Source organism: Acartia tonsa, chromosome 2, assembly GCF_053477335.1.
Source record: "Acartia tonsa isolate MP-2025a chromosome 2, ASM5347733v1, whole genome shotgun sequence".
Lineage (NCBI taxonomy): Eukaryota > Metazoa > Arthropoda > Copepoda > Calanoida > Acartiidae > Acartia > Acartia tonsa.
This window is the reverse complement of record NC_137261.1, coordinates 60234689-60247735: the sequence shown is the minus strand read 5'-3', so window position 1 is coordinate 60247735 and position 13047 is coordinate 60234689. Positions and strand designations below refer to the sequence as shown.

At 33.4% G+C, this 13047-nt stretch overlaps 1 protein-coding gene across 1 annotated transcript; it reads right to left on the bottom strand.

Moving 5' to 3' along the window:
• Positions 1–1591: 1591 nt before the first annotated feature.
• LOC145312269 (uncharacterized) lies at positions 1592–11667 on the bottom strand. The gene is made up of 13 exons (XM_080151509.1): positions 11558–11667; positions 10918–11032; positions 9044–9223; positions 7775–7969; positions 7041–7201; positions 6161–6456; positions 5556–5764; positions 4674–5010; positions 4017–4187; positions 3235–3391; positions 2684–2796; positions 2053–2137; positions 1592–1716 (listed from the first exon to the last, which is right to left on the bottom strand). The coding sequence occupies exons 1-13, from the start codon at positions 11608–11610 to the stop codon at positions 1698–1700; spliced, it is 2091 nt and encodes a 696-aa protein (XP_080007635.1). The 5' UTR covers positions 11611–11667; the 3' UTR covers positions 1592–1697.
• Between the last annotated feature and the right edge of the window lie 1380 nt (positions 11668–13047).

The following is a 13047-nucleotide window of genomic DNA, read 5'->3' as shown; positions in this document are numbered from 1 at the left end:
TGAAACACTGCCACAAGCATTGCCAATAACCCAAATTTGAAGCCTTATGACAAAAAAAAGTATACCTAGGCATCTTAAAATGACAATTTAGGGAGTTGAAAATCTTTTAAAACTTTCAATACCTCTTAGTTTTTACCAGCTAGAAGAAAACTTATGAGCTTATTTTGTGGCAGTCTTTCAGAAGTAAAGAGGTGTATTTCCTGCAGGCTTCCTTTAATAAAACTTAATAGAACTATCCCTTTAACCATAAAAATTTAAAAACTTACAACATAGTTAATATTTGTGATTATGTACATTTTTTCTGACAAAAACAATCATAATAGAATCATGAAATGAATATCTTAATAAAAATCATAAAATAATTCAAATTATCATATACCTAGATATTTAAACAAAAATACGGAATTTATAAAAGCACTTCAAGATAGCAATTTTTTGTTCAGTAAAGGAAACCTGCAGAAAATAAACCATACTGCTTCAAGACTGCTAAAAGTAAACCTAATACCCCAAATTAGATGCATATAACTTTCTTATTATTAGAGCTGAAGATTTCCAATTTCAGGTATTGTGACTACTTTTGGCGGTCCTTTCGCAGTAAGAGCGGTGTATTTCCTGCAGGCTTCCTTTAAACAAAGTATTGGATATTATGTTTTTGAGAGCATTTTATGGCTTGATGATAAAAATACAAAATAAAACTTTAAGGACGGATCTAATAATGAATGACAAATGTACAAATCAAAGATAGATAGATATATATTCGGGAAATAAGAGATAAGACAATAAAAGATAAAAAAAAATCTTCTAATCCAGCTACAATGTTCAAAGTTGTAGATTTAAAAAAAAATGTATGTTAGATATAGCTCATGCACCCTTTATTTTTTACTTTAAAGTTTTTCATATTAAAATGGAATTGAAAGGAAGATTAATTCAAATCATCTTTTATTACCTATACTTACTCCCTATATTTTCTTTTACATAAAAAGTATTTTTTTTTACATATATTCAGATTAATAAATTCTACATTACCAAATTTCTATAATAATGTAATAACTGTATATATATTTATATGGACACTTAAAGGAAGCCTGCAGAAAATACACAACTTTAACTGCTTAAAGATCCAATACCCCTAATGTGAAGCCTTTAGTCCTCTAGCAAAATTACGAACTTATTTTGAGGCTTAAAATGTTTGGTATTGGTTCTACTTGTGGCATTCTTTCATTAGTTTGAGCGGAGTAATTCCTGCAGGCTTCCTTTTATAAGGACCTTCATAATTTCATATGTTAGAATATGATAGGAAAAAGATTAAAGTATTGACTGTTGTTGCATTATTTATAGGAACTACTGACTAAGTTTAACTCTACAGTATCACATTTGTATTGACTTGTAAGGGCAATTCCAGTGTGGCTTCGAAACCGATTAATATCCGCTGGTTTAGAACCAGTTCTCAGCCATACTGAATAATCATGTATTGTATTACAGACAATTTTCCACGAATATCAAAATAAACATCATAAAATTTATACCAATTTTGTTACCTCGGGCCTTTAGCCCCTCTGGGTCAACAAAACTTGTTTTCACCTTATTATTTTTCTTTTTAATATCCGCGGAAAGCTGTCCATAATAAAATGCGATAAATGACTATTAACGCATCTTTTAAAAAGGCTCATTTTTACTTGTATTTTTACTGTTAAATCTTAGAACTCCAACCTTAAACTCAAATTAAACATCAAGGACAATGTCCATAATTAACGTAACGATATTTTAATACAAAAAGGAATATTTTTCATGGATTATTTTTCTAAATTTTACCTAGTTACTAGCTAAAATAAATGGACCATCAGTGAGAAAGAGGCCATATAGTTTTAGGCTATTTACGGGGAAAAAGGATAACCTCTCCCAACCTTGTTCTAAAAATAATGAAATAATAAACTATTTTTGCTGAAATACAATTCTCAAATCTTTGAAAAGAACATTATTTATGAAGAATATTACAAATTGACGAGCATATTAAATTATAGAGTAGCTGCACCATTGTAAATTTAGACATACGCCCTGAACGGATTTGTACTTTTAATTTTGTTTCTGTTGGCCAGCTCCGCGAACTGAGAATCTATGTCTTCCTCTTCAGGAGTTTCTAAAAATAAAATTATTATTACCTACAACCTAGTTAGAATTATTAGGTTTTACCCAGTGCAGCGTTGTGGAGCCGGAGCCGCCAAATTTTGCCGGAGCCAGAGCCGCCAAATTTTGCCGGAGCCGCCATATTTTGCCGGGGCCGTTAATTTCAGAGGCGGCTCCGCGGAGCCAGAGCCACAACAAAATCGAACGGCTCCACAACACTGGTTAAACCCTAGTAAAATAATTAGGTCTTACCCAATAAAATTATCAAGTACCTACCCTAGTAAAATTATTAAGTAATAACCCCGAAAAATAATTAAAGTACCTACCTACTTTTAAAAAATTTAAAAATAGAGAGAACTGAAAACATTTTTACCTCTCCTCCTTGGAGAAAAAACAAAAAAAATATGTGGATGGGGGAAAAAATAAATAATAGGTGTAAAGAGAGTACCTACCTACTAAAAATATTTTTACCCCTCTATGTAAATTTTGCTCATCCCATCTAGAATTTGTTTTCTAGTATGTTTGTTTTTCCTTTTCGGTACCCAAATATAATTGTAACCTGTAAATCCTTGAATAGATTCATTATCTGGTACACTAACTATTTTGCTTGTCAGGGACGCCAACCAATTTTCTGCTGCGTTCTCCTTCATACCATCTACTTTACTGTTAGATCTAAGAAGAATATCAAAAATTTTAACTTGAATTATTATTCAAGTAGTACCTAGATATTTCATATAATAAAGTAGTAAGGTTTTTGTTTCTAAAGTTAAAGATCTCGAAAATTGCTGATTCGAATCGTTTGTAGTTGTACTGTACAGGTAAGCTTAATAGATATCTTGACGTGGATCTAAGCTTATTTCCAAATAATAAAATTCACTTTCAAAGTTTTCAAAGTCACAATAACTATTAAATAAAAATTAGTTAGTATCTTTACAACTATATTTTTTTATCGCATCGTATTAAAAAGTGCTTTCACAAATATTAAATTGAAAATTATATGATTAAAACGAGTTTAGTGTTTTTTATTTAAATATTCGTGAAAAATTGTCTGTAATACGATGCAATATAATTTCCTTCAGTGTGGCTGATAACCGGTTCTAAAAAATTAACCTGGAATGTTGTTTAATCTTGGATTGATCAGGAACAAGGTCCCAAGGATTCTTCTCATCTCCTAATTCACCATGAAGGTCAGCAAGTGCAGTATGATCATCATTCCCGTTACAGTCTTCTGCCAACACAAGGGCTGGACGCAGGACAGGCGAGGATCCTAGAAAATAGCATGTATTTTATTTTTTAACAAAATGATACCTACCTGCATTCAATCCATTTTTAATTTTCAAGACAAAATGTACTTGAGTACAGCGAGGGGAGGGACATTGGGTTGTTTATTACACTAGTCTCCAAAGTTTTGTAATAACGTATTCTTATTTGTTGCCTCAACAACTTTGGAGACTTTTAATGAATTTTGATTGGTTGGTTCATTAAGTTAGGCGTCTAAGCATTTTAACAACTAATCGTAATTGACGTTAGGGTTCATTTTATGCATTAATATCAGGGATGTACATCAATTTATCGGCCATTGTCTTATCCCTTTATATCCCTGACCTATGTAAGTTTAATATTCTTTCTTAAGCTTATGCCCAATATTGATACCAATATCATCAATAAAAAAAAAAAATAAAGGATTTTGTATTTCTTATTGACTTTTGGATATTCTAAAGTTATGATTTAAAACAAAATCTACAACAAAAAAAAATATTTAAACTACAGTAGCTTGAAAAAATTAGGAGGGAAAAAATTTCCTTACAAATCTACTTGCCATTACAAGTTATCTGTAGTATTCTATGGGAAATACCAAATTGATAAGATTTATGACAAATGAAAATTAATACCTAAATGATTGTTGGATTGTGCTGTAGGCGTGGGTGATGCTGTAGTGTACTCCTGGCCTGTACTGCCAGGTAAACTCACAGGTACTGCTGGAGCAAAATTAAGTACAGGACTCGCAGCACTCACTGTACTGGCCACACTAACCACTGGATTATAAGGACTTGCACCAACACCTGAAAAATAAGTTATAGGAGGTTCGCTTGGGTTTTTAAAAATATTCTTTATTAGACAAAACTATCAGGCATCTAAAGGGATAAGACAATGGCTAATAAATTGATCTACATCCACAATGATGAAACACAAAGGTACCCCTTCTGTTGATTACAATTTGTGCTTGAAACGTTTGGATACTCAACTTTGCGAACAAACCAATTAAAATTCATTAAAAGTCCCATAAGTTGTTAAGTCAACGAATAAGAGTATTAAACAGTTCAATATCCCCCTCCCTCCCTAAAACAGGAAAACACTTGAAGTAAATCAAGAAAGCATAAATTCGGAGTTAAAATAGATGATAGACCAATATTTTCATATGCAAAATTATGCCTCGAATTTCTAGATTGTAAAATCCCAGTCCTTTAGTTTGATTTCATCTAAAAAAAATAACATAATGTATAAAATAACGATACTTGAAGTTTAAAGGAAATAATCGATAAAAATACCTCTAGAAGTTTGTGACATATCCATGGACACTTCCAAACTTCCGCCAGTAAGATCTGACCCTAACCTCGCCGCCCCTGGCCCAGTAGACTGTCCTCCCAAGTGGGGCGAGGCAGGGGTTGCAAGGCCCCCAAGCCCCGAGGAAAGCGAGGGGTTTGGGGACGTTCCATGCGATGTTCTGTATTGTAAGGGTGTGCTTGTTTGGGGCTGCTGGGGGTTGATGAGGTCGAATGTTAGTGGGCTTGATTGTGCCCCGGGGAAAGTTTGTGATGTGGACAGAGGTTTGAGGTCAAAAGCTTCCAGTGTGTTGATGTTTTTCGTCAAGGAATTGTTATTATTCTGAAGAAAAATTAAATAATTTCTACTTTTGGTAGGTAGGTAGGATTGTCATTGAATATAATATTTTATTGTTTTAAATGCAAGACTTTAAAACAGGATAAGGGATGACAGTAGCTTTGAAAGGTACAAAGTGGAACTGTAAAAGAAAACTGACGATTTTTTTTTGCCTTTTTTTGCCAAATTAGACAATTGAATTTTGTCCCTTTGAGAAAAACATTTTTTTCTAATTTCCCGTAGGTATGTCTTAAATGTCTTTTATTAGCCTAAAAAAGGATTTTTATCTTTGGGACACAATGGTTCTAGTTTTTAAAAGACTAGCTGCTGCTCCCCTAATATTAAAAGGGATATAGAATGGGCAGAAAAAAAAGCCTAAGAATTAAATATAAAAAAATAACAGCCTAAAATCATCTAAGGATTTTAATGAAGCTTCCTCAAAAGGAAGAACTTGATCAGCAAAGTAAAAATTGAGATCTTAAGCTTCGGATAAAAAAAAACCATACAGCTTTATATAACAGGATTAAAAGATTGATTAGGTAGGTACTTACTTTCTTGGTCATATTTTCAGCCGCCATTTGTGTCATAAGCTTATCTATTTCATTCTTCAAACTCTCATCTTCAAAATTTTCCTCCAGGATGAGGGAAATGCGCGACTTTTGTTTCCTCTCAATGTTGGAGGGTAGTCTAGTCTCTCTGAGGGAGGAGTAGTGGGAGGCGTCCCGCTTGAACGGAGAACTACCGCTCAACTGACCAAGGCCTAAACATGAAAATTAAGGGATAAGACAATGGCCGATAAATTGATGTACATCCCCTTCCCTAATGATTATACACGGTTGGCCGGATATCCGGCCTGAACAGGATATCCGGCATTAGAAAACAGCCGGATATCCGATATAAAAAGTATCCAGCCCAACCCTAGTTGAAACATTTGGACACTGCACTTCATGAAATTACCAATTAAAATTCAATAAGTCCCCAAAGTTGTTAATCCAATGAATAAAAAAGCGTTAAAATGTAACTTTGGGGACTAGTGTAATGAACAGCCTAATGTCCCGTACTTTCCCTCCATGTACAATAGCGGTCGAAAGGCCTTAGGTGCGCTAACCTGGGACAGGATTCTAGTAAACTATAAAATTTCTTTATGTATTTTTACCTTTAAAAGAAGCCTGCCGTTGGAACATAAGATCCGAGGCATGTGGTCGGGCCACCGCGTACGGATTCTCAACCTGTTCTGCCGTTTTCGGTGGCGGCGGCGAAGCTGCTTTAAAAGTCTGCGGATCCTGGATTCTTTCGTGGATAGTTCCCTGACGGAAGGAGCCGAATTTTGTGAATGTTCCGTCACTTTCATTGTAAGACATGCTAACCCCGCAATCTGCCTCGCGCTGCTGTTTTCTTTCTAGGCATATAGAGAAGGCTACGCCCACAGCATGACTTAGTCTCTCTCCTGTTCAAAATTAGCTTTTTCAATAAAAGAGAACTGATAATAAATGTATAAGTATGGATGAATAACCCAGACAACTATCTTGCCCTGAGTAGTGGGGACCTTTTTCGTAGCAAATTGTTTTAAGCTCTTTTGTAGCGACTAGGCTATTTTAATTTTCCAAAGCTATTGGTTGATATTAAAGGACCCAATTGAATGTCGGCACGGGATGTAGAGTTACATATAGCTCATGCCCACTCTATTATTTTACCTTTATGTAATTATCTTGAATTTTAAAACCCAACCTAATAAGAAGTTATTTTGAAAGCTGACATAATACTAATAGGTACCTATGATGTAAAATAGTTTTTTCAGTATGGCTTTGACTCCAATTAATATTCGCTGGATTAGAGCCATACTGAAAAATAATGTATAGCATCGTATTAAAGACAATTCTCCACGAATATTAATATAAAACTGATTTTAATCCTAAAATTTTCATTTTAATATCCGCAGAAATCTGTCTATAATACGCTACGATAAATAACTATTAAACACCAAAAAGAAACAATTAAGCATATTATTCTATGCTTTAATGAAAAGCTTTCCTGAATCTTCTTTTGAGAGGAAGCAATGGCAGAGCCACCTCCTAGTGGTTCCATCCCTACAGATATAGGCAAATCCTTTGTCACAGTTTCTATCCGGAGAACAGAAGGAAACCTTCTCTATAACTTGGTCCACAATCATACCACTACCCTTCTTCTCCACAACTCTGCAGTACACAAGATTAATAGTTTGATTTTAAAACTATTTTTTGAAAGGGATATTTTCAAGTTTCTAACAGATTTAGCATTGATCCCTTTCTTAAATAATATATTAAAACTCAGATAGAGACCCCACAGGGTTTCGGCATTAGAGAAAATTTTCATCCATTTATCAGCCATTGTCTTATCCCTTTAGATACCTGGAGAAAAATAGTTAATATAGTAATTTCAGAAACAAAACACCGGACAAAATATTTTTGTGTGTAAGAGGGTAGTAAATATTTTGAAACAATAAAATTATCAAATTTCGTTTGATAAACAACACACTAAAATAGGTTAGAGGAGAAAAATGAAAAGATAGGCAGACCTAGTATTACTGATACCTAAAAAAAAGAGATTTTAAGGGAAAAGACAATGGACGATATATTGATTTACAGTCCCAATGATGATAAACGAAACTAGGTAATTTACGGTACAAAGTGCGACTAAACTTACCCATGCACTGTTAAAAATCCCTATTTAATTCAACATACCTAGCCTATTACATGACTAATCTATATGTTCACATAATTAATCTTTTCCTTAATCCATCGCCCGAGACGTGTAGAACTGCCGACACAGGATCTTTCTTGCCCTTCCTGAGCTCTTTGATGGCAGCCTCGCACACCTCCATCCCCCGGGACTCCTCCACCTCGACAGAGCCCAGGTACTTGACGCTAAAGCTGCACCGGCTGTTCCGAACATTTTCCTCGTCTGACTCGAATTTGGTTGGCTTCTTCTACAAAATAAACAAGGATGTGTTTTTTGTTAGAACAATAGATATAGGATATATTGACAGGGAAAAATTTGTCATCAATTCAGCTTGCCATTATGGACCTCATTTAATGGTCAATTCGTTCATCCAGTAAGGGACGGGATGGGGTTTATTTAGCTAGCTGTGGGCAACATTTCATCAGAGTCCATAAAAATTTGGTGCAACATCCAAGTAATGACATATCGATTGTTAAAAGATAAGAATGTAAAAAATAGGTATTTTTACTCTGAACAAAAAAACCTAGGTTATTTTAATTCTAATTTTAAAGCATCATTTACCTAGCGTATAGTTTTTAAAAACTTTAAAAAAATTGCCCAATAATTAAGAACGGTCCAGATTTTTTAAGGGGGGGGGGGACTAGATCCTGACCATGGTTTTATTTCTTTTAAAACATGTAAGATTAATAAATCAACGAGCATCAACGAGTATACTTTGACATAAATTAATGGATGCAGAAATATGTGGATACATTGACAAGGGAAAATTTGTCGTCAGTTTTGGTTGCTAACATGGACATAACTTATTGGTCAATTCGTTCGTCCAATAGAAGGTGAGGTAATTGCGTGAAAGGGGTTGATAGGGGATCGTTATTTTAGCAAGCAGCAAGGTTCAACTTATAAGAGAACATGATTATCTGGAAAACATCCAAGTAATAAAAATCCATTATTTTTTACATTCACTCAAGTATCTAATTAATTTAAATATACTACCCACTTATTTAAATCTTTAATGTCATTATTTAAAAATATCAATTTTTTCCTAAATGAATGTTTTCGAGTATTTACTTTTTGACAAAACACATAAAAATTGTTGTAAAATTAAAAAGATAGCTTTGTTAGTTATGATCTTGCGAATTACTCTATTAAATAAAGTATACCTAGGTAGCTTTGACTGAAGCTTAAAATATCTTCTCCTTTTAGGAAAGCTTCACATGTGATTTTAGGCTATTTTATTTTTAGATTTGAGATGGACTTAAACTATTTCTTGCTCATTTAACACCTTTGAAAATAGAGCCTCGAAATGTCTTTTTGAGCTAACCTTTTTCTTTCTAAAACTAAGAGTGCGTCTAAACTTGCTTCTTTTATCAAAAGGTTGAATATCCAAAGTTTCAGCGGGTTCAGTGGCTACAATATTCTCATCTTTAGACTCGGAATCTTTTCCTTTCTTCTTCTTGCGACGGAAGCTTTGTCTTAATCTTGCCAATCTTCCAGGCTTCTCCTAAAAGTATAATCATTTAGGTAATTTTTGGATTATGAAACGAAAACGAAGCAGTGGGTTTCGTCGTTTTTTTCACAATAGCTTTTCTCGTATTTCCTAACCCCTGCGTGGGGCTCTAATTCTACGGTGAAGCTACTGTAAAAATACGACAAACCCGCTAGGTACTTCGTTTTCTTTCCACGATCCAAAATAGGATCACTAAGAATATTGTGAAATATTATTAGAAAAAGTAGCAGGGCCCATAAAAGGGCAGCAATCAGACAGACAAAATTTTTGAAGGCAAGGTATTGATTTGGAGGTTTTAAGATGGCGACATAGTATTTAATATTTTTAAGGGAAAGAAGTGAAAACTATACAGGGTGAGTCAGAAAAACTGAGTTTTCCGATTTTCTGATACAACCAGTAGGAATATGGAAAAAACAATTATAGGTTCTTGTTCTCTATAAAAATATACATTAAACTTAGAAAAGGTGTTTTTGAATATCTCTAAAAACAACGGCGCGTTTTAGAGCATAAAGATTTCAAAAAGTGTGTGTGATGACTTTTTCGGCCATTATTTTGTACTTTTCAGGTAGATTTATTTATGATAAAAAATGTCTACCATTCTAAAAAGATAAACAAACATATTTTTTTATCATTAAAATTTTTATTCAACAGATTGTAAATATTTAACACCTTAAAAATACATTTTATTTAAATCAAATTATCACATTATAAATCAAACTTTTTGTAATCTATTGTTAAGATTTAACACCCCATGACTGGAAAACCAGCTCATGACCCTAAAAATTTCATCTTGTTACCTAAATTCCTCCTCCTCCCCATGAATTTCCTCTATTTTTGGTGCAAGACTGGAATTAATCTCCAAAATCTCCGCCCCCTTTTGACAAATTATACTTGTGTGTTATAATCCATCATAATAACTTCATTTAAATAGGGTAGGTTTTCTAAAAGGCATTTTTATTTTAAAAATTCAAACCTTGATAACTTTTTTATCTTAAGAGATTTTTTGTCAAATAAAAAGGTTTTTTTTCTTTTTACTATAAGCTACATTATAAAAGAAGATTCTTTTAAACCACATGCATCACAATCAAGAAATATAAAAAAAATGACAAATTGCAGTATTCTAAAAATGCTTTTGTGAGGTGCCAAAAAGCATTTCACCTTTAAAACTCGTTAAAGTACTTTTCTTAGACCTTTTTCTAAATAAATATTGAAATTTTAAGATTTATTATACAAAATATATGAGTTATTTTAATTTTTCTTGATCAACATTTTCACACAAGGTATTTTTTGACACCATACACCTATCATAGAGGCCGCATTTTTAGAGATAATGAAAAACACCTTTTACAAGTTTGATGTGCTTTTGTACAGAGAACAAGGACATATAATCATTTTTTCTGTATTCCTTCTGGTTGTTTCTGAAAATCGGAAAACTCAGTTTTTTCTGGCTCACCCTGTACATCTTTTTTTCAAAAAGGGGATAAAAAATATTTGAATTGAATATTGCCGAACAATAATCTTAAGTAAAAATATATTAGGACGGGTCTAAGCTAATGACACGTGCCTCTTGGGCTAATAAACCTGGTTTTAATCTAATAATTTTTCATTTAATATCAGAGGAAATCTGTATTTAATACGATGCGATAAATAACCATTCAATTATTAATATAAACCACATTTATAAATACCTTATTAATTCCCACACTAGGCTCCGGTTCGTCCAATGATCCTGTAGCCCCTGGTTCCTGGACTCCAGCTCCTGTGAACTCGGTGTCGAGTCCCACCCCACCTCTCTCATCGTCACTAAAACAAATTAAAAGTGAGTGTATCATGTAACTGGCTAATATAATATAAATGTATACTGCGATGATCCCCATAAAGTAGGTTTTAACATAAAAATTAATCTTCTTTCAAGTGTTTTTCAATCTATACTTTGAATTGTGCCAAGCTGACAGAGAATTTTATTTCACTTGGGAGATTGATCCAGCCCCCTTCAGCTCTAGATCTAAAGGAGATTTTGTTCTGCAGTATTAGGCCTATTTAAAATAAGGAATAAGGTACACCAACAAACGAAATAAATCTAAAATAATATTTGGGGGCAGATAAAAAGGTCGTCAATTTTACTATATGTATACCCCCCCCCCCCACACCCCCAAAGACAGCTGAATAGGTATCGTATAGGTTTCGTAATTTTTTTCGAATTAATTTCGTTGTGGGTACAAGCTGATTTAAATATAGCAATCTCTCATTTCAAAATTAATTCTTCCAAAGCATCTAAACGGGTTTATATTTGAGGCTTAGCCGTGGCTGCCGAGCCCTGATTTTTACCTGCTTAAATCCTTGTGTTTCTTACGCCTAAAACTCCTTCGGAGTCGATCCATGTTTTAATCAACTTTCTTTCCACAACAATGTAAATTTAGTTTCACTCTGAAATTAAAAAAAAAATAATATGTATTAATGATATTAATGATATTTATGATTTGAATCGAATTTACATCCCTTTTATTCCTCTAATCCTTACATATGAAGCTTCTCATAGATCCTAGGAAAGTTTAAAACTATTTTGAAGGATGATACAATCACCCTCCTAAGAAATCGCCCCTTAAAAAACGACACCTTTCCATTTTTTAAATTCAAAATTTTGGAGGGGTCGACTACCCCACACTTTAATTGCCCCTAGAGGCTTCGCGGGGGCATAGCCGCTCGAATAATTTTAAAGTAACAAAAATCTTATGTAATACTTAAATTAAATTCGATCTCAAAAATATTTTAGAATTTTAAGCGCATAAAAAATCCAAAGTTTTCACATTTCACAAGAAATAACAATATTTTTATTCATTTTTATGTAAAAATTTATTTTATTGATGATTTAATTCAATTTTAGATAAGTTTTGTTTAAAAAAGTGTAAAGTTTAAAATTTCTAAATAACAACACAACATCTCTGAATAATTATGCTAGAATGCCGCGATTTATTTTTAAATGTCAGAAAGGTTGTGTGATTGTTCATATAAGGAATATAAAATTAATAGCGAAGCTTTACTTACAATGCAATGCATGCAATGGATGTAGTAGAATATACGTGGATATTATGAAAAGGGATAATTGTCGTCTTATGTATGTTACTATTTTCCCAGTCATTTATAGGTCTGTCTGTTTATCCAGTAGGAGGAGAGGTAATGGGGGTGGAGGGAGGGGATCGCTAGTTTAGCCAGCTACAGAGCTCACTTTGTTAGAAAACATGGTAATCTCAGGGAAATCTGGTGAATGATCCAAGTGAAAATAAATCCATTAAAGCTTTAGGGTCCGTCCGTACATTCTATAGACGTCCATGGGTGTGTTAAAGGGGTGCTTACCTCCCTGCCTTCTGCCTCAAGATAAAAAGCTGGGACGTCCCTGGTACATACATTTGTAACAAATTGCTCTGATCGGTTATTTTTAGACTTGAAAGACTCGTCATATCGATCTAAAACTTTGTATGATTATTCCTCTAACCATCTATTGCTACAATTTTGAAAGAGTAGCAACTCTTTAATCATTACCAGAAAGTCCGTTGTCCCCTTTTAAGTTTGATCAATTTTCTCCTATTTTTCCTTTCAATTTTACTATTGATCATATAAGACATTGTCTATCATATAATTGTCCCTGGTATAAATCATTATGGCATGGTTCGAAGCTATTTTTCATTACATGGAGGTTTTTTCTCACACACAGGGCTCATGTTCAAGTCATATGTAAAATCAGTTCAATCTTTATGAGGCATAAAAATTGCTACTATGTCAGGCGCAAAATAGTAATAGAAGGAGAAAGTGGAATGCCA

Excerpts from the sequence above, each read along its gene's own strand:
- LOC145312269 (XM_080151509.1), bottom strand. The coding sequence starts at position 11,610 with ATGGATCGACTCCGAAGGAGTTTTAGGCGTAAGAAACACAAGGATTTA. Across the intron at positions 6,457-7,040 it reads TGCTTCCTCTCAAAAGAAGA|AACAGGAGAGAGACTAAGTC; the intron begins TTCAGGAAAGCT and ends AAGCTAATTTTG. Across the intron at positions 2,138-2,683 it reads ATCTATTCAAGGATTTACAG|AAACTCCTGAAGAGGAAGAC; the intron begins GTTACAATTATA and ends TTTTATTTTTAG.